Raw genomic sequence first — 21,616 nt, forward strand, 5'->3', positions numbered from 1 at the left:
GAGAGGTTTACTGTCTAGATGTAGACATGTTCTCCCAGACGTCCTTCAGGAACCAGAAAGCTGGGCAGCAAGCCTTCCTCGGACACCCTTCCCAGACAGGTCCCTATCATCAGCGTTGTCATCTGGGCCTGGGCCTTCCTCATCCTCCTCCACCTCCTTCAGGATGTCACCTGCTGCCACACAAATATTATGGAGGAACAGGCACCAATCACCTTCGGGGCAAAGATATAAAAATCATTTGACTGTTGCACTTTCTAGTTGTGTACAGACGGAAGTGTTTCTCGGGTCCACCTCTCCTCACCTCGATGTCCTTGAATCTATCCAGTCTGTATTACAGACTAATGTAAATTAGATCCTGTTCTACAACAGCACAGTAGGTGGTGCTATGCATCTAAGAGTTGGCAATGCAATCTGCCTCTTATGGATTTATGGTTATAATTGGAGCCACAAACCACCAGGAAACAAGGGTTACCATTATCACCCGTGCCATTTCTTTAGTCAAGAAACTATTTGAAGTCTATTGATGAGGATTGCCATGGTTCTAAACAAAGAAAGAAAGAAATTACAACATCTTGTCCCAAATCATAATTCAGCCTTTAAATCGTGCCAATTATTTACACATTAAAGCAACAACAGGTCAGGACCTCTTTGTTTTTGAAACAGAGACACAGTAAGCTCTCTCTCAGTCTGCCCCCGGTGACACTGTAGTGATTCACTCTTTCCTCTAAAATGGAGGAACTGAAACGTCTGTTAGGCCCTCTGCATTCATTTCATAAATGCTCACTTCACACCCCTCCTCTGTCTCACAGAGCACTATTTTCAGCTACTTTTTTCAGTTTGTGTCACACACTCAAGTTTAGGGGGGGGTAACACAGCAGAAGGTCTCCACATTCCTCACCCTGCTTCAGTCATGGCCAAGAAGGACTGTCCTGCTGGCAGAAAGTGGGACAGTCTTGTCAGCATATGTTTCCCAGAGTCCGAAACCAGACCTGAACCAGGACCATCAACAGGTGAGTTTCACTGAATGTCTCTGACGTCGAAGTCTTTTTTTTTTTCCTTCTGAAGAAATCCTCTAGATTTCTTTATCTACCTTCTGAGCAGAGTTGCTTTGTCATGTTCTAGTCTCAAAATATCTCTTTTTAGCTGTACTCTAGTTGACTTGACATCTCTTGGTCACTTGATTTTGACCTTAATTCTTCCTGGCCATCTCAAATATTAGTGATGCGTTGTTTTCAACTTGACCGTAATGTAATCAAGTGAATCTATGCACTGGTTAGTACAAAAAATACCTAAATTATTTATTTATCTTTTTAAGGGAAGGCACAGAGATAAATTACCTCTGTTGATCTTAAATAAACATTTCAGGGGTTTTTTCAAATTTTCAACTGACTCTGATTTTACTGACTTGGACCTGACTGCAGTCCTGCTCCTTTAAGAACTACACAAACAATCAATGCTGATAAGTCCCAGTGTGTGATCATATCCTAAATAATAACTTGGGTTTACAGCTGTTGAAAATGTAAACTATTTTTTCTGTTGAGGTAGTTGATCAGTCTCTTCCCCTCAGAGCGGCCTCTGGCTACTGTGGTCCAGCTGAGATCCACGGCCCCCACTGCCCACTCAGTGATGTTACTGAGTCCGGCTCTGTGGATATTTGTAGTGCTGGCCACACTGGGGTCCATCTTGGCTCTAGCTCTCTGGTTTATCATATACAAACGACAGACCAGGCACAGCAGCACCTCAGGTAAAGATAAATGGCATTGATGATTCATATGATTTATTGTATCTTATTCTTTATGAATTAATTCTTCAATTGAAGGCCAACATATCCCAGGATCCTCAGAAGCTGAAAAGAGTATTTCTTCAGCATTCTTTTAGTCTTTTTCTGGAGGGTTTGTTTGTCACATAATGGTTTCAGAGGCTACAGTGTTATTCTCAGGAAGACACAGAAAAGTTGCTAAGGTTTTGCATTAAATATTTTTAAATATTGTAAAAATACAAAAATATTGCCTCAAAAATCTGTGACTTTATTTTTGAAAATATAAATGTCAGTATTGACGTTTAAACAACTAAACTGGTCCTCCTTATAGAAGCTGCTGCTGAAATAGAATGAATTGTCTTATCAGATACAAAAATGTATCAGGCAAAGAAGTGTATCATTTAAGCCCCAGAGATAACATTTTCAGAGATAATAATTGATCACTCATATCCTGGGTTAAATCCGCATAATGACGTATTTTATCCGAGACGTTTGTCAAGTCTTCGGATATAACATGCAGAGCGAGCAGCTGTAGTCTATGAAGTAGAGCATGAGTATTGTGGAGGAAGTGGGGTTGCAGGCGGGCAGGCAGTAGAAACTCCACAGTTTCTGTTCTCCTCTTCTCAAGCGTCCCATGGGTCGGCTCTGCTCACTCACCAGCTATTCTGGTTTCAACACACATCCTTTGGTTAGGCAGGACAAATTGGGTCTCACACAACCTTGAAAACACATACTGATAAAAAAGACATGCAGAGAGGCACTAACGGCAGAATAGCTTTCACTCAGTCACATACCAATGTTATGAAAGAGTGCAGCCTGGTGGACAGATAGACATCATATTGTATCCATAAAGCCAGATATTTGAAAGTTCCTGTCTGTGTGCGTAAACTGTGTAAATCATGCTTATTAAAACTCTTATATTTAAAATAACTGTGACAGTGACAGTCATGGGCTCAGCCTGCTTCTCTCAGCAACTCCTTTGAATGGCTCTTGTGCAGATTAGAAAGCCTGGATCAGCCTGAACTTGGTAACTTTTGTGCTTTATATGATATGCCAACCTGATCGTGACCACCATTGTAATCCTCTGGAATGCAGCTCCTGTGCAGTCTTAACCCAGTTAAATAAAAACTAAAAAACCTCAGGACTGAGGAGGAACTTGATTCACTTTATCAACAGCATGCTTTTGTCCTCATTGAGTAGATTGTCTGTCAATAGACCTTTATCCACAGGACAACCAAGAATGTAAATAAGATCAGCAGCGTGGAGGTATTCAGCTTAGCCCATTTACTTGTTGTGAAACACGTCATTGTTGTTTCACATGTGAGGTAATGCAGAAGTCTGATGCTTGGCTTGTAATGTTTAGAGGTGTTTTTATACTAGCAGACTAAATATAGGACTAAAGTGCAAAGTCAAATACATATGTGATTCATAAAATCAGATTTCCATACCGAATAGTATACCAATTAAAATCCATATACAGATGCATAGAATAAAATATAAATCCTCCTCTGCACATTGCTGTCCAAAGGAAGTCTTTTTGGCCCTCTACAACACTTGTTGTAAATAAATACAAGCATGTGTATGAATGTCTTAAAACCTAATTGATGGTTTAATTACACATTTTAGTTGGATCTATACTCCTAAACAATCTTAGATTTTCCATTTGAAACGTTGTGCAGTTAGGCTACTTGTTAGGACATACCATGCACAGTGATGTAATATGATGTTTGCTTGATTTTGTTGTTTGTTTTTAGATGGCCTGGGATATTATATATAGGGGATATTGTTGTACTTAACGTGTGTGGTTGCATGACATTTGGTCGTATTCTATAGTGTTTTCTGTGTTTTGGGACCATCAGGCTTCATGTTCTCTCTTGGCCACAGTATATAAAATGGTTCTCTTGACTAAAAGTAAATGGTATCTGCAATTCTGTGAAGTAATCAGTGCTCAATGTCAGTCCACACATGTATTCAGGGAGATCGTATCACACAACATATTCAATTCAGTGTGGATATTCAGTGACATTCAAATATTCAGTTGCATGCTCATGTTTCAGTTGTCTGTGTTGCAGAGGAAGCAGGACTGCAACAGGAGCCTCTCCAGAAAACAGAGCCACCTGCCAAAAGCCAACCACCCCCTTCAGAAAGAAACGGCCAGGCAGAGATGTTGCAGAGAGCAGCATGGACCGTTTCACCCTGTTCTCACCTGCACCTCGGGGCCCAAACAGGCAAGAAATGGGAGGAGGGCTTTACCGCGTGCAGCGACCCCGCAAAGCATGCTGGGACAGAGGGGTTTCGAGGGCTGCCTACATGCAGCACAACAAGGGAACACAGGATCCCACTTCCTGCCACAGAGCTGGGTGGCACTGTCTTAGTTACAACTAAAACTGTGTAGGGCTTTCGCCACTGCATGTACTCTGCTCAGTGTGGGGAATTTTCGTTAAATCCAAATTTTGGATATTTTTCTTTCCTACCTCTACCTTTTCTTTCTTTTATGTTTTTGAAATAATTTTCTACTACTGTTGTTTTATTTCACTGCAACGCTTGAAGAAATACAAGTGTATTCTTGTAGATTGGTGTCCAATTATACCATGTAAGACTGTTTATAGTTTATTGTACTTTATTGCAAAGTTGTTAAAAAACAAAACAAAAAAACTGCTCTGATTTTGAGCAATATTTCAAACATCATTTAATAAAACACGAGACCAAAATCATTACAGATATTTCTGATGTTCTGAAGACAAGGTAGCATTGTTGTGGTGTGAAAGAGAAATATTCTCAGATCTCCGCTATATTATGACAAGTACAGTTGGAAATAGTTTCCCTGTCTTTAAGCAGAAAAGGGTATTTACATGGTAAATAATTTTGTCAAACTTTCTCAATCAATAAGCTTCCTACAGGCAACATCTAAACATTAACGGAGAACTGTTCAAAGTAAAGTCAAGAAGATTACATTCAATATCATTATTTGGATTCCTTTTGGAAAAAGCTGGGTTTTTTAATAGCTCTAAAAGGAGGACTCCCACACTAAAATCCATGTAGTTGTGACAATAACTATCTGTGACTTATCATTGTCCACAAGGCAGGAGAAGGTGATGGCTGTGTGTTGCAAATTACAAAAAGGCATGAGCCCATGCTGTTTGTATTTAAAACATTATATAACAAAAATCCACCCAAAATCATTTTCATAGCCATTATATGGGTAAAAGTGTAAAACTTTGGCGCCCCCAAGTGACAGTATCAAAATCAACACTGTGGCAGAGCCTATGTGTTGGCTACTCTTGGGGCCAGTTTGTTCCTTTCTTATTCCCATGGATAGTGCAAATGTAATGATGTAGAGTACACAGCTACAGTGATTTTATCTCAAGAATGTTGTGTTGAAATGTGTCAGTTCCACCCAATAAAAGAGGAGGAGGCTTATTTATACCACCTATTCCACCACAACAAAACTCAAAATACCTTGAATTGAAAAATGGACTAAAAAATGGACTAATAAACAGTTCATTCAGAGGGATGGGTGTTGAGTGGGGAAAGCGTTAAAGGGTAAAGACACAACTGAGACTCTGTTGCTGGACCGTTTATAATTACATTAACACACAAGTCTCGCTTTCAACACGCCTGCTTGTCCCACGGCCGCTCCGCTGTCACTCTGACAAACCCAGCAGTGCTGATTCAGACCGGTTCAGGCTGTGACGTACTTCATTGACGTCTGCTTCTTGGCCAGTATTGTGCAGAAAGCTCCTCTCCTCACAGGTAGGTACTGGGGTTGTCAGAGACAGCCAGGTGGAAGTACTCTGGCGGGCTGTTCCCCTGCAGGCTGCTGTTGGTCTCTCTCAGACGGACTTTGGTGGACAGGGTCTTCCTGTTTTTAAAGCCCTCGCTTTCAACTCCACGGCTCTCCAGACTGGACACTATCATCTCCGACAGGTCCTGCTGGAGCCGCTGGAAGTTCTCCCTGTAACGTGAGGATTGTTTTTGACTATATATGCAAATGTTAAAATATGCAAAATGCCTGAAATTATGTTGATTTCCTACAAGTGCCAAAGCCCTGTCAAGCTTGAACAATTTCAGCTTTTGCTTTATTAGGGTGGGTAATAATAGCATGACTTTTTGCTTGATTAAATGCTGATCATGAATACATTCATGTATGCATTGCATTATAATGAATTGTTTCCCAAATTTCTAATACGCTCACTGTTGTTTTGTAGCTGAACACAGTGTACATCAATAACAACTGGAAGGAAATGTTGGGATTGAGTGTATCTCTTCAGCATGGAGTTATTTATATGAGACAGTGTTTTACTCACGCTGTTGGTGGTGTCGGCAGGTTGTATTTTCCCCCAGTCACTCCTGTTAACCAGTAGGTCATCTCTTTGCCTTTACCCTGAGGGTGAGGTACAAACAGTCACAGACAAAAAGAAAACGAGAGTAGCAGCCACTACCTGTATGGTTTAGGTTTGATGTAAACACCTGGATGGATGAGCACATACAAAGCCAAAGCAAACCCAGCTAACCTTAAGGTACGTTTCTCCTCTTTTTTCATACTCAAATTTGCAGTCCGTCCTCTGCAGGATGTTGATGGTAGACTGGCTGACATGAATTCTCAGAGCTGGAAAGATGACATGAGGGAGAATCATAAGGGTCAAACCCTCAGCTCTGTCAAGATCAGAAGCTACACCTAAACCATCAATATTGTGACTGTGTCAAAATGTTGGTTGTTTCTTACGCAGGCCCGTGGACTCCATGCGTGATGCAGTGTTGACTGTATCTCCGAAAAGACAGTAGCGAGGCATCTTGTTCCCCACCACTCCTGCTGCACACGGCCCTACACACAAATACACACAAACAAGCAATGCTATCTTATTTTTAATTTCCATCCAGTTAAATGTATCAAAACTATTTGAAATAATTTTACTCTCCCATGTATGGTGCTTCATTTTTCAATTCCTCACTCTTCTTATTTTCTTAGTTCTCACACACTGTTGACATGATCTATTTCCCATGTTCTGAACGAAACCCATGATTATTTTAACATCTATGATAATGAGAAAGGTGTTTCTGGTGGCGTCTGACTTGTCTTTGGCTCATCATTTGTATTATTCAGTCACTAGATATCAGTAGCATTATGAGGTTTGAACTTTCTCTTTTTTCTTGTAGTTCAATTTTTGGCATTGTAACAGTGGGTTATTGCCACCTGCTGTGTTTTTAAATTACTTTCACATTCATAACTGTTACAATTTACACACTCCTTTCAATCACTGACTGAGGTGTTCTAAGTCTTTCCCACAGCCATGTAGACATGTTGTTCTTATTTAAGAGAATGTTGTGGGGCGGAAATGGGAAATAATGTGGTTGGACTGAGAAAACTGAAAGATGAAGTTGAACATTTTTAAAGTAGTAATAAAATGTCTTTTATAATATTTTATTAACTTCTGTTTGAATAATGTATTCCATTTGGGTATTTGTTTAAACGTTTGAATCATCTCTGTAAATGTGGTGCAACATGGCGGACTCGTAAAAGAAGACTCGCTAACTTTGTAGATATAAATGGCTTTTTCTAAGCTCAATAGAACATAACAATTCTAGTTTCAGGTAATTATACACTAACGAAAACACAATTTTGCATATTATATTTAATTTGTGCCAGTTAATCTCCCTACATCTTACACAATGTTCCTTTATGGGGATTTTATTGGTAAGAATAAGCATTAAATAAGACAATATATCATGACTCTCTGTTACCTGAATGCACACCAATCCGAATCCACAGCGGGATGCCGGGCAGGTGCTGCAACTCAAAAGTCCCTACAAATGCCAGGATGTCCAAGGCCATGTGGGCAATATCCACTGCATGCCTGTCGCCATTGCGGTTGGGCAAACCTGATGCAACCATGTACGCATCCCCTATTGTCTCAACCTGAGAGACAAAAGATGATTAGCTTTATTAATACATTTTTCTAAATCATTATCTGTATTCCGTAAACATGAAAAAAACTAACTCTAACTTAAACTACCTCCAAGTTTTAGATTATTGTTGAACAAGTCCAAATCTAAGTTTTGTCTCACAAGATAGATCTTAGAAATACAACCAGAAAAACACAGGTAACATCCTGCCTGACACCCTCTGAACTTGACTTTCCCCACTGTGCTGCCAACTCTATGACTAACATGAATTCAGACTGTCACACATAAGTACCTTGTACACATCATGGTGGTCAAGGATGCTGTCAAAGTTCTTGTAGATGTCGTTGAGCATGTCCACCACCTCCATGGGGGTGCTGTAGTGGCAGAGGGTGGTGAATCCCACAATGTCGCTGAAATAGATGGACACCTCCTCAAACAGCTCCGGTTCCACTTTGCCCGTCTCCTTCAGTGAACGCACCACTGGGCTGAGGAGACACAGGGAGAGTGAAAAATACTGATGTTAATTGATGGCTTCTAATGAAATTTAAATTGCTGTCAGTTACAATTGGCTAAGGGAATATGTCATGTACATGCAAATAACGCTTTGCCTTGAGCAGTAGGTCATCTCGTTGCCTCCACAGGCAGGAAAGACAAAGACCATTATTACCAAAAGGGGAACGAAAATGAGGATAGTAAAAGTTTTTAATCACAGTAACAACAAGTATATTGTGTATTTTTTCTTGAAAAACTGAAAACATTTTTAAACATCCCCTTTCAAAAAGTCTCCTGTTTCCAGGATTTATGAGACGTGATAGACATACATGATACAATAGAGAAGATAAAAATAAAATAGAGAAAGAAAAGGAGATGAATGAAAAAGTCTTAAATACAAAGCTAATAAAATATTTTTACCTCATAAGTTTTTTTGGCGAGCATGTTAGCTTATTTACACTTCCAGCAGATAAGGAGCAACATTAGCATTCATTTACATTTGTTTTTCAAGTGACAGGACAAATTTAGGTCCAAAATTCACACTACGTAAAGCTCTGTTTTTGTCTCCACCAACTCCTAAAGCACATATCTTTAGCAGCTTCATGCTCCACTGAGTTAACTGGCTGGTTGTTAGCGTTTACCATTTGGTGCTGTGCAGGTAGACCTTGTTCCTCTCCTTGAGGGAACAGAAGTTGACGTAACATTTAGTTTTTGTGGGCCATAATACCAAAATCAACAAACCTTTATACTGTATACTAAAATGCTCTGAGGGGAACTGCAGAGTCAGGTGATAATTGTTTGTTGTTTTGTCAGTTCGGGCCCTTTAAACAATAAACATTTGATCCTTTGTAAAATAAAGATAAAAAAGCTCAGTGAAGCATGTTTTCAGCCGTCCTCTGTAACACATCCGCTGATACTGCACAAGCTTACCCAGGAAGTAGCATAAAGTTGAGGCGATCAGCTCTGTCCCTCTCAGCTTTGTACAAAGATGTTCTCTCCTCCACCAGATGCTCCAGAGTCCTGGAGTACATCTGCAGGCGACGGATCAGGTTGTCCATGTATGTTTCACTGGCTTGGTTGTGCAGGTTACTGTGTCAAAGGAAAAATATATACAACATTACAAAGACTGTTTGTGTAAATGAATGAATTAATCATAATATAAGAGTATAGGACAGCAGGAACGATCTCAATGAACAGGATTACATACACAATAGGGCCAAAAGTGTGTAGACGTTCCAGTTTTTCATAGTTTTTGTACTTTAGTTCCAATTATTGCAAACTTTAATGCCACAGCATACAGTGATATGTTACACCAGTTGAGTGTAGTACAGTAATTTGTATAGCCTCAAATCACAAATTTAGAAAATATTATTATTTTTTCAGTTTGGTGTGGAATAACTTGACTGGCCTGACCTACACGAATGGGTGTGATGTTCTGGTGTTCGCATATTTATTTCATGTGTCTACCTATATTTGGCCAAGCAGTGTGTTAGTGAACTAATTGAAAGTCTGCCTAAATGAATGTGTGGTGTTAACGTACCTGAAAATCTTACCCAGAGTTAACTCTATTCTCTTAAAATCTGGCCTTCTTTCTGGGTCTTCATCCCAGCTGTTTTTTATCAGCATGAACAGCTGTATACACACAAACACACACAGACAAAGAGAGAAAGAAAGGGAGGGAGTGTATGGCTTTCTTTGTCTTACTTTGATGAGTCCAAGCAGCTTTATTTTACATAGCACCTTGCTCAGAGTGTGTGACTGTGACAGCAAACGTTTGTGTTTGGTTGCTCTCTTACCTCGACCTCTCTTTCGGAAGCACCATCAAAGTTGAGGTCAGGTCTGAAGACGTCCATCTCACTGGGATATTGCACTCTGTAGACCTTCTCTGAGGGATTCAATGACATTAAGATAATCAATGCGAGCAGGTCTGTAAACAAGTTTTGTTTTGTTGTTTATCGCGGTTTAATGGTGTGCCAAATTATCCAGGCCTACCTGCAGGATCAGAGCAGTACTGTGTATAGAACGGGCTCTGCCTCAAAACGATCTCATGAGCAATGATGGCATAGCTGTAGACATCGCCTTTTTGAGACACCCCGTCTTCACGAAGGTGCTCCGGGGCCGTCCACACGTCTGAGAGCAGAGGAGAGGAGAGGAGAGGAGAGGAGAGGAGAGGAGAGGAGAGGAGAGGATGACTCTATTCTCAGTGTTCAGATCATAAATCGACCTTTGTGATTATGAAAAACTCACCTCTGCCTGGCCTCAGGATGGTGTGACAGCCAAAGTCAGTGATCTTAACCACCATGCGGTTGTCGACCACACAGTTGGTGGACTTGAGGCGACCATGGACCTCAATGTTACTGGAATGGAGATATGACATGCCCTGTATATACACAAAGTGGGAGGACAGTAGTGACCAGGACGGTTATGCGGAGTTGTTATGAATAATATCCCCTACTCTCTTTGAAATGCATTGTGAGTGAGGTTGAGTAAAATACACTGAGCAAACTGAACATCTTTGAAACACATTCAACAAATCATGGCCATGTCCATTAGGAAAATGCTGCTGAATTCGAATAAATATCAAGGAACAAAAATGAATCATTGAGTGATAGAAAATTATGTGGAAGTCATATTGTTACTATTTGGTAAAGTGTATGAATAAATTACATACCCACACAAAAAAAAACTTTGGTAACAAAAACAATCCATACCTTTGCTATGTCATACATGACTGATATCTTGAACTCCATGTCCATGAAGGTTTCATCTGGGTATGAGATCCTGTCGTTCAGAATGTACTGGGGGGAAAAACAAATAAACAAGTTCATATTTTGCACTATTCTGCGTACATGCCTTAATCAGTTAAAGGAACTGTGAGTCATTGGTGTGTGTGTGTGTGTGTGTGTGTGTGTGTGGGGGGGGGGGGGGGGGGGGTATTAGTGATCTTTAAACTCTGCGACTGTGACTTATCAAATGAACAGTGAAGACATTGTGAGCAGTGAAAACGGGAGGCCACTGAGCTGTGTCATAAACAAGTTTTTCTGTACTGTAGTCATGTAATATGACGATCATCATTGCACCAGAGTATACAATGCAGTTGAATGCACTGCTGCAGGATTCACTTCACATTGGAGGTTTAAAAAAGCTTTAAAATGTATTTAAAAGGTAAAACAAGCAGATGTTGATTAAAACACTGTGGGAGATTAGAGGGAGAAGATAAAAGCAATAGCTATGGGGAACAAAATAACAGTTACTATGACAAACAGCAAAGGCTCTTTATATGCATGTCAGTCAGTCAAAACCAGACAAAAGGATTTTTTAAACTATAAATCACAAAGTTCTTGTGTTTTTTTTAAATTGATTTATTGTATGTGGATCCTAATCTGCATTGAAATACACACAATGTTAAGACTATCTTGGAATATATGATACAGGTATTTAGTTTAAGTAAGCATAGTAGTTCATGATAAAATAGTGAAAAAGTTCAAAAAGTTCCTATCTCGCAATTTAGATCAAATTTGTGGATCTGCATTAAAAAAAGTCAGATATTGAAGGGAAAGAGTCAGACAATGGCACTGAGTGAGTGAAGCTCTTACCCTGAGGGAGCCCCTCTGACAGAGCTCAAACACCCCAAACACACCGTACTCAAACTTCACCGTGCCGTAGAACTTTGTCAGGTTGTAGTAATCTATACGCAGCAGCTGAAATATGGAAGCAGTGACAGGGAGGGACATGGAAGTTGGACAGAAAGGGTTAAAAAAGATGGATTGGGCAACACACTTTTACTGCTATGACATCAGAAATGACAAGAAGACAAGAATGTATTAAAAAGTGACTCATTTATATAATGTTAGAGAGAAAAATGCTCATTCATTCACAATCCTTTAATCTTATCACGATGACAAAGCACAACATCTAATTGATCAGCAGGAATATTCATGTCTTCATGTGCTAACAAAGCTAGAAATAACTTCCATGGCTGGGAACATCCTGAACTGAAAGATTTTTGAATGTGGCGCTACAAGAAGGGAGAAAGGTGGAGGTAGGTTTACCAAAAATGTTTTCTATAAAGATAAAAAAGAGGCATAATACAGTAGTGTCTTACAGTGTTCAGCTCAATCCTCTGGTCCTCTGTGAAGTCTCCGTAGGTCTGCTTCAACTCTTTCAAGATTACTGGCTGAAGATTACAAAGAAATAAGACACATTTAAACGGTGAGTGATAATCCATGATCGTCTCTTTCTTTTTGTTCTTTTTACGACTAAATATTGATTTTTGGAAGTACCTTTTTGTCATAGCGGCCTCGATGATTGAAGAATGTGCTGTCCTTCCTCTTATCTTCATCAATCTGTTACATACACGCACACACACACACACACACACACACACACACACACACACACACACACACACACACATCTGATATCATATCCTGATCTTCCTGGAATTTCGAGTATACATCATGTAAACGAAAGTATTGAACTCTGTAAACCTCCAAAGCCTGATGGATGACATATGTGGTCAAGGTCCGGACAAGGTCTATAAAGAAACTTTGCATTTTCCATGAACTGATAACGTACTTGAGTTTAATACTCAGGGTGGATGCTATGCTACCGCTACAACGCTGATGGTCAGGACGGCTTATTAGCTGTAACTTCCATATGAGAGCAGTAGAGCGGCCGTGAGCTAACCAGTGGGGTAGGCTCACATGCACTAACATGCACTTAAAGCATGCACAGTCGGCCCGGCTACGCCACTAAAAGCAAGGAGAAGGAGAGTGACTTCATTCTCTGCTGAGGTAGACATTACTCCTCTATATCTTTACATTGATAATAGTTGTGTGCTGTTATATTATTGCCCTGAATCCCGTAGATTGCAAATTTAAATATCACATTAGCTGCAGGTTAGTGATAAAACAGATAAACCAGCATGATGAGTTAATGTTGACATGATGCTCAGGTATGCTTCACAAAAATAGCGAACAGTTCTTGCTGAGCGATCTTTGAGTTTATGTACAACAGTGCAGATGAAGTAACCAATAACAATCTGACAAAGAGGACACCACGCTGCACCAATATGCATGAGACATGGTGAGCAAATACAGCAGGCCTGTTTTAAACAGGTTCATTTCAAGACGAGATGTGAATTTTACTGTAAAATGTTATGTGTCAAATATCAAGTGTTAAGCCTAATTTTGAAACTAAGCATAACAAAACGTCTGATAAAGCTGAGTCCATCAGGAGGGCAGTGTGCTAAGCAAATTAGTCCACAGTTTAAAACAGTGTGTACCGCCAACAACCAGGCTACAAAGGGCAGCTCAGTGTATTGCGAAACATGGGCAACCACTCACAGACAGAGAATACATAAATGAGGCTTTCCTCAAAAGTGCAGAGGTTTTGTTTGATTGACTGCCGAATAAACACACCGTCATATCCAGGTTTAAAGACTGATCGCAAGAACTGGACAGAAAATGTACACATGTAAATAAATGTAAGCTGTTGCACTGATAAATGCACTGGTCTTCAGGCTGTGAATGAAAGAGTGGGAAACAATGACAGCCCATGTCTGGCATTCAACTGACAACAGACTATTCAGAGGATGTGCGCAGGTGAGACTATCAACAGACCAGACAAAGCTTCACTGAGCAGTAAAAGGCAAGGACAGGGGTTGCATTAACTAGTAAGCCTGGTTTACAATTTACTTATTAGTGACCTACATCACAGAATGGTTGTTTATGTGTGAATGAGCAACTAAGCAAAGGGACCCTATGCAAATAATAGACCTACAACAGTATAATTAAATCACAAACAAGGTCAAACTTCCAATAATAGTGTAACTAGCTAAATGACATGTGCGTTAACGTCATCTTTGTAAAGTGACACTCATCATAGAAAAGCTTGCCCACCCATACACCGAATTGACGAGGCTGTTTACCTTCAGTGAGACCTCCTTCTCATCCAGTGGACCAATCAGATGCGGGTTGATGTGAGACCACTTCTTCTGCAAAAGACGCTCTTTCCTGTTCTGCCTAACATTATCCACACACACACACACACACACACACACACACACACACACACACACACACACACAGTAAATACATACATAATGAGCTCGAGGGATATTTGTGGGATAACTCTTTTACTTTCAGAGTGCATCCAATCACGCTACATTTATACGCCATAGTGCTACATAGGAAGCATTAATTCTTCTGGTGCTCCAACATCAAAAACATTTTGTCACCAACAATTTACACTCTAGTCAGAACTGTTGTATCCTCTTGGTCTGAATGCAGCTTTACTGATGCCTTGTTATGTCAATATCAGCTTTAGGTCACTGGTGCTAAAGTTCTACAGCAGCCGTTTACCTGTAGAAGATAAGAGCGATGGCTGTCACCACGACAACACTGAGACTCAGAACGATCACAATCACGTCCTGCATGTCCAAGTCTGGAAACACACACACACACACACACACACACATATACAGACACGGTTGTACCCGGGAATAAAAACAATGAAATAACACTATATTTCTAAATTATGTCATCAGATTTTAATGTGGTTTTGTGTACTCTGTGTGTTAAAGCTTCTCAAGCTTGCAGCAGGGACTCTACATGGGAAATCTCAAACACGCACAGACACAAAAACTATGCTGTGAGTCCTTGAGATGAATGGGAACTAATATTAGAGTCACAGACCAGAAAGAAACTGTGCTGTATGGAGTTAACAATCTTCAGGCTACAGTGAAGCACCACATGACTGTCCACACTACCTCTACAACATCAGTGTGTGTGTGTGTGTGTGTGTGTGTGTGTGTGTGTGTGTGTGTGTGTGTGTGTGTGTGTGTTACCATTTGGATTTTTTGGCACGTCAGAAGGTAGGTGACCATTCCAATGCAGGGCGGGGTTTGTGTCTATCACTATGGTTTCATTGTTCGATGTGTCAAACACCACCAGGGTTTCGTACTGGAGAGAGACCAAGGCAAAGTATAAAAACAAATGTTCACATTGACTGTGCCAACTGCTGAATGGACAATAGTCTCACCTTGCCAGTGGCGGTTGATGTGTAAATCAGAGAGAAGTTAACGTCTCTGTCACCATACTTATCGAGCGCATAGTGTCCTCCCATACCTGCTTGAAGCACACAAACATAAATACGCGCTCACACAATGAAGAAAGCATTTTATACTTCCTAGACATGGCATTATCTAAATGTATGATGGTATGTTATTTAATCAGCTACTAAATGTCTATTGCGGAATGTGTCCAAAAACGTAATGAGTAGCCTTTGCCTTTGCTTTGGATTTGAAAATTATGAAAAAGCTCATATGAATAAAACGTTATTTAATCAGAAAAATACCACAAGTAGGCCCGCTATTAACAATGAATTTAATTGACAATTAATCTGCCATTTTCTTGATTAATCGATTCATTGTTTCGTCTATTAAAGAGAGTCTAAGGTGACCTTTTCAAATAGCTTTCTATGCCTGACAGACATTCCATACCTTCAAGATATTTAGTTTACTAAGAGGAAAAAAGGAGCAAATCCTCACATTTGAGGAGCTGGGACCACATCACATCCCAATTGCTTGAAAAATAATACTTGATTATTAAAACAGTTGCCAATCCAATGAATTAAATGTTGAATAACAGGCATCTAACAACACGCATCGCAAAGGTTTTACAGTATTGCACTTGCAAGCCAGAAGCATTTTGGAAACTCAGATGGTGCCTTCATGGACACCAAATAACAATTTGTCAATTTTGTTGTGTTATATTGCTTTATTAAAGGGTAGCTTTGGTATTTTGTAACCTGGAGCCTATGTTTTTGTCTCTAAATGACTAATCAGGACAATGTTTTGAAATTGAACGCTGCAGACAGCAGACGCTAAATGGGCTGCAATGTTTTCACTTAGAGAAACTGTAGGAATGTACTTCCACTAAAAATGTTTGTTTTTGCCACTGACAGGCTCAGATTGTTATTGTCTGACAATATTATGAAAATGACCCGACAGCTCTGACCCTACAGACCTTACAGACCTCGCTCTGAGAAGTCTAGTTCTGAAATCTCGCCTCATCCATATTGTCGAAATCAGCAAAGCATTCAGCCATCACATTGAAAATATTTTAGATAATCATTTTTTCAAATAATTTTTTCATTGTTATTCTTCCTTCCTGATCATACGCACCGTCAAAGGAGACGTTAACAAAAGGGTTGTCATCCACAGGCACATCATAGGTTCTGTTTTGTAGCTGGCTGAGCATCTCCTCTCTGAGCACTTTGCCAAACAGCAGAGCCCCATCATGATACCCGGCCACATAGTCATTTATCTGCCCATTAGATAGAAAGAAAGACAAAACAGTCAGCGCCGGATGCAAGAACCATTTCCCTACACAGTCTTGTTTAAGATGTTGCTCACCGTGTCGTTGTATGTTAAGTTTGATCCATCGACGTAGTTCCTCTGTGGCAGAGTGACCACCAGTACATCCTTCATAGCATTCCTTGATGTTGTGTTGACATAATACTCAGGGCTGGAGGAAGAAAAACAGTGTATTACTTCTATACATTCAAAATGTCATATCTCTATGATTTATTCTGATTTCTTGTTTTACAGTGAAACGACTCGTTAAACTTCATGGTCACAGTGTATGGGCAAATTGGTGAAATCATAGACAGGCTTACTTGTAAATATCAAGGAGAATGAACATGATCTCATCATCAATCCGGCCCACCGTCTCCTTTATTGAAACAATGTCGTCAGGGTTCCCACATAAGATGAAGACTGAAATAGAACAGTTTAAAACAACTTATTTTTAGCTCTGGTTACAGTATTTCAATGCTACTATGTACAATTACTTCATAAGTCTGGTACAAATTGACTTTCAGTGTTTGAGTTAGTAGTGTTTATCAAAAACACCAACAACGAGCTGGTTCCATGCGTATTTCACAACAATAAGTGGGCTGGTGATGAGCAACTTGCAACCTCATGGTGGTGCCAGAGAAAAAGTCAGTTGATCACCAAAGTCATTCATATTCATGGTTCCTTTCAGAACCATGAATATCTGTACGATGTATGATGCAATCCATTTATTACATTTTAATGATGAGATATTTTATTCTGCACCAACAGACCAATCCCCTGTGAGCAAAAACAATTAAAGTTACAATACTTTGATAAATTGTAACATTACATCCTGTTTTGACGCACACCCACTCACACACCCTGCCCCAACATCCTCAGTATTTCACATTTTGATACTTTTGTCTGGAACGTCAATCCAAAAATGAATAAGAAAAGCAGGCAAACAGGACAGAGTAGCTATTTTACCGAGACTCTGAGAGTAATATCTATTGATAGAATTATGCAGCCCAAATGAACAGGTTTGCATAGTTGCAGTTAGGCTGTGGCTGTGCTAACCTAGCTCAGAAAAACATAACGCTAGTTCTTACTGTCAATGAAAAATAACTTAACTACCGTGCATTCTTATAATAGTGACCAGTGCCTCAACTGCAAAGAGTATTGTTGCCAGCTTTATTTGAATCAGGCATATACTGTATTAAAGGCAGGCCTTTAGCTGAAGTTTCCTTCTTCTCCGATCTGCTCCTGTTTACCCTGTTGAATTTACATTCCAGACGCTATACCACTGACTGTCCCTGTTACAATTGGGCTACAATTTAGCCCACTGACTGTACCAGATTTTGACCTAGACTGGCTTCCTGTTCACCTCATGCCCACTAATGTTGTGACTGTTCTGATCAGGTAGTTTACTCCCCCATAGATGTAGATATTAGATGATGTTTTTCAGATCAAGGTAATCCTTTTGATTTCAAGTTTTGTTGAAGGAGTGAAAGAAGAATAAATGCTTAATGTGTTGAGATTTAACTCAAACAGACAGACAAAATACTCACTGTTGCTGTGTCTTTTCTTAGAGGTGAGGGCATTATTCAGCTCAATCTCCCCACGCAACATCTCTCTGTTTGTCTTTGAGGCAAAGCTGGCAGAGGGTGCTTCCAATGCGTTTATGTACCTGTGGAAAAAGCACGGAGGAAAAACAAAAAAGTGACACATGCTTTAGTGCTGAACAAAGCTGCAGAGGTCAATCAAGTGAATTGCAGTCTGTCTCACCAGAAGCAGTCCTCGGTTACGTTGCAGGACTTCTTGTAGACATAGACCTGCTTCCATTCTGTCTTAAATGGCAAGACCTTTATCATAAAGTTGGATAATAAGTCTGAGATCTTGCGTGCTGGAGGCAGAATTCTGGTCAGTTTGGGCTTATAGTCACACGAGAGGCCGAAACTCCCGGCAGAGATGATGGGAATGCTCAGGTTCAGGCCAACTTCATCACTGAGGTGGATAACGGGGGTTAAAAAGTCAGAAATCAGTCAGTTGTTTGGTGGTAGATAATCAAACAGAAAAAGAGTCATACTCACTCCACTAACTGGAAGGTGGCGTAAGTGCAGGAAGGCCCCAGCATGACACAACCAACCTCATCCTTACTCTGCAGAAAAAGATACAGTGTGTGTACATATTCTGTCATCACATTATAAGTGTGTCACTTATTGTGTGAAACCACAGCACTACCACTGCCAAGGTTCAGATAAGGTCAACACACTTAAAATTGGAGATATTTGCATCCCGGCCATCTGCAACCCCTGTAATGTTGATATTGTTGGTGCAAGATGGTCAATCTTCAGAGAAGATGTTTATCATTGAATGTTAGGCGCTGACAGCAAAAAACAAAAAAAGATTTCTACTGTTGAAGTTTTTGATGATTGACATTTGAGCCTTCGTAACTGTCCTGAAAATAGTTTGACGAACTGACACATTTATAATTCAGCATTTAAGTGAGCCAGGATAACCATCCTGTCATGGAGCAATTGACATACTGTGCCAGCTAAAGACTAATCTAGGGATGATAAACTATCAAACCGCAAAAAAGTAAAAATACAACGTTATTGCTGTGCACTTAACCACACAGAGAAGTTTAATCCCTTGATTCTTATCACTATTAACAATAGCTCACTTATTTCTCTAAGCCTCTCAGGGACTCTTCACCTAAAACATTTTTACCACAACGCCCTTGATTGATTTGACCTTAACGTACGCACTAAAAGAATCACTTCAAACACTCTTTAGGCATCTCATCTGTTGATATCTTTTGACCACACTCACATGCAGAGTCTTGAGTATTGCCACTCCCTCACAGGAGCTGCTCCCACAGCCCTGCCGGTTGTACACCGAGGTGCTGAAGCCGTTGTAGTTTGCCGTCAACTTGAAGTCTAAACCTTGGGTCATGGAAAGAAGATAAGAGTTAATAATATTAAAAAATGAGCTCATTAAATCTCTTTGGGCTGGTGAGATTAGATTAGACTGACTTTATCGCCCACTGGTGTAAATGCAGCCTTAACATTTACAGCAGCGGCAAGAACAATGCTGAATATTACAAAGTGTACCAATTTGATGATAAGATGACTAGCTTCTGACAAAGGGATGGCAGGAAGAGATAAGCTCATCATCGATTGCTACTGTAGATAATAAGTCATCTTAACTGTTGTTGTTGTTTTTTAAATGAATAACTGTGAAGTCACATATATGTTTGGTTGACAAGGAACACTTTGATTTCCTAAGACGAATTTAAAAAAGTTTGTGTGCTAGTGGTTCCCAATGAAGGTCAGGCCCCCCGAGCCGTCCAAAGATACGTAGACTTGGTATTAAGGTGGTTAGGAACCACTGTTTATGCTGCATTTAGCTTTCTTGAAGTGTGAATAGTACACATTTGAAGAGACCAAACACAATGTGTTCCCATCAAATACTGTCTGTCAAGTCCTGACTTGCATTGAATGTCAGGTCTTTTTTACTCTTTTTTTTACTCTTCTTCTTTGATGAATATGTTTTATTTAGCTTAGCATCAAAGTTCTTTCTTGGCCTCAAATACTGCAGTGTCTACTGTTTAGGCAAAGTTATTGTACGGCTACTTATGAGTTTATAATTCTGTTCAAAGTTTATATTTCAGAGAGTTCTGTGTTGAAAAAGTTATTGTTTGGTACCAAAATCACCATTAGTACTGAAATATTTCAAAGGAGACTCATTAATTGAATTACTCTTAATTCATTTGAATTAATACCAGGTTTATCTTAAAATAGATTAAGTGTGAAATTGTATTCTAAAGCCTAATCATTTTGTGAATCTATTAAAAAAAGTTATTTATCTGTAAAAAGCTTCATCCAACAAAGGAGGAAAATAAAAAATTAAATCTGAAATAACCCCTAAATCCAAAAGAGATCTCATAATCCATGAACAATTTCAACAAAATCATGGGCAAATTTAGTTTTCAAATTACATTTTAATTCTTTATCTTTATCTGCATTATCATTTATCGGCCTTCTTTTATCATTTACACAACGATGGTGCAGTAAAACCTCTTCTTACTCAACAGGATGCAGAGAAATAGTTCATAAATTTATAAACCACCTTGACTTTGTAGTTCTCAATTTTAATGGTTTTCTAGGAGCTTCTATTACTTCACTTTCAGCTATTTAAAACAGATATATCACTTAACTTAATAAATAACATTGGCTCCTTGTGACAGTCAGGGTGGATCGTTAAATTCTTTATTTTACTTACCTTCGTTTTTTCATTTTTAAAACCATTTATTTTTTATTGGCTGCTGTAAAGTAATTTGTTTGCAGATTGTATGAGATTATATTTGCCTGTAAGGTTTTATTTGTGAACTATCAATCCTTACCATGGTTATCATTCTCCTGCTTGTCCTTTTCAATGGCTTGTTCCACGGCCCGCTGCACAAATGGTCGACTCCACCCATAAGTGTTGTCCTCCAGCAGCACAACATTCATGGTGTACGTACGCTTCGATGACAAACAGTGTTCCAGCATTGTGTTGCCAACCACAGCCACTATTAACACTCCCAGGTAAGGCAAACTGAGTGAGCTGTACATGTTGCTCCGTGAGATTTTCCTGTTTCCCTCAGAATTTTTTTTCTTTTCCAAAGTTTCTACATGTCAAAAAATACAAAAGCCAGTCCTGACAAACAGAAAGCTGAAAGCAGCTTTTTACATTCGCCCCCTTAAACAGATCCTCTCAATTGACGATTTAAGTCCAAAAACAAGCGTGAACAGGACTCTTCAGTGACGAAGCAGAAGTCTCACAGTCTCTTGATTCACTGTCCAGCATCCAGACAAGAGAAGAAAAAAAACCTTCCGTCTGGGATCTGGCACACAACCAATACAAAAGATTCAATTGCGGATTTCACACCAGTTGTTCCTCTAGTGCAAGCATGAGATCAATAATCCTCCACCTTGGTACGATCTGGTCTACTTGTCCTCCATACGTTAATGAACAACAGTCAAGTGACAGTCAGTGCACCATTCAGACGGAGGGCAGGGCAGGAAAGACTCCCACACTCCATCTGGACTGACACCTCACTTAGAAACTTGTTAAGA

General features: G+C 39.7%; 2 protein-coding genes across 3 annotated transcripts; one reads left to right on the forward strand and one right to left on the reverse strand.

The window, feature by feature from the left end:
- Window positions 1–799: 799 nt before the first annotated feature.
- Window positions 800–4,473, forward strand: LOC137878459 (tumor necrosis factor receptor superfamily member 13C-like). 2 transcript variants are annotated; one of them, XM_068718768.1, is made up of 3 exons: window positions 800–1,010; window positions 1,568–1,744; window positions 3,817–4,473. In XM_068718768.1, exons 1-3 carry the CDS (start codon window positions 911–913, stop codon window positions 4,152–4,154), a joined length of 615 nt encoding a protein of 204 aa, XP_068574869.1. In that variant the 5' UTR covers window positions 800–910; the 3' UTR covers window positions 4,155–4,473. The 2 variants fall into 2 exon arrangements, with proteins under 2 accessions (XP_068574869.1, XP_068574870.1); XM_068718769.1 differs by having other exon boundaries at window positions 3,832–4,473.
- Window positions 4,362–21,536, reverse strand: gucy2ca (guanylate cyclase 2Ca). The gene is made up of 27 exons (XM_068718766.1): window positions 20,902–21,536; window positions 19,329–19,441; window positions 18,587–18,654; window positions 18,282–18,500; window positions 18,065–18,183; window positions 16,838–16,937; window positions 16,575–16,686; window positions 16,344–16,485; window positions 15,200–15,285; window positions 15,006–15,120; window positions 14,521–14,602; window positions 14,088–14,181; window positions 12,439–12,501; window positions 12,261–12,332; window positions 11,752–11,856; window positions 10,867–10,953; window positions 10,403–10,535; window positions 10,148–10,285; window positions 9,952–10,040; window positions 9,696–9,787; window positions 9,086–9,244; window positions 7,956–8,148; window positions 7,502–7,676; window positions 6,486–6,584; window positions 6,274–6,368; window positions 6,067–6,143; window positions 4,362–5,714 (listed from the first exon to the last, which is right to left on the reverse strand). Exons 1-27 carry the CDS (start codon window positions 21,110–21,112, stop codon window positions 5,507–5,509), a joined length of 3,246 nt encoding a protein of 1,081 aa, XP_068574867.1. The 5' UTR covers window positions 21,113–21,536; the 3' UTR covers window positions 4,362–5,506.
- Between the last annotated feature and the right edge of the window lie 80 nt (window positions 21,537–21,616).

The sequence above is a fragment of the Cebidichthys violaceus genome, unplaced genomic scaffold, assembly GCF_023349555.1.
Source record: "Cebidichthys violaceus isolate CVI_PGR_0920_01 unplaced genomic scaffold, fCebVio1.0.p SCAF_23, whole genome shotgun sequence".
In the NCBI taxonomy this organism is placed as follows: Eukaryota; Metazoa; Chordata; class Actinopteri; order Perciformes; family Stichaeidae; genus Cebidichthys; species Cebidichthys violaceus.

What these genes read in the sequence shown, in the direction of transcription:
- LOC137878459 (XM_068718768.1), top strand. Translation starts at nt 911, where the DNA reads ATGGCCAAGAAGGACTGTCCTGCTGGCAGAAAGTGGGACAGTCTTGTC. An exon ending in TGAACCAGGACCATCAACAG is followed by an intron (nt 1,011 to 1,567) that starts GTGAGTTTCACT and finishes TCTTCCCCTCAG; the next exon opens with AGCGGCCTCTGGCTACTGTG. An exon ending in CAGGCACAGCAGCACCTCAG is followed by an intron (nt 1,745 to 3,816) that starts GTAAAGATAAAT and finishes CTCATGTTTCAG; the next exon opens with TTGTCTGTGTTGCAGAGGAA.
- gucy2ca (XM_068718766.1), bottom strand. Translation starts at nt 21,112, where the DNA reads ATGTACAGCTCACTCAGTTTGCCTTACCTGGGAGTGTTAATAGTGGCT. An exon ending in CAATACTCAAGACTCTGCAT is followed by an intron (nt 18,655 to 19,328) that starts GTGAGTGTGGTC and finishes CTTTTTCTGCAG; the next exon opens with AGTAAGGATGAGGTTGGTTG. An exon ending in AACTTTATGCTACTTCCTGG is followed by an intron (nt 8,149 to 9,085) that starts GTAAGCTTGTGC and finishes GTGTCTCCTCAG; the next exon opens with CCCAGTGGTGCGTTCACTGA.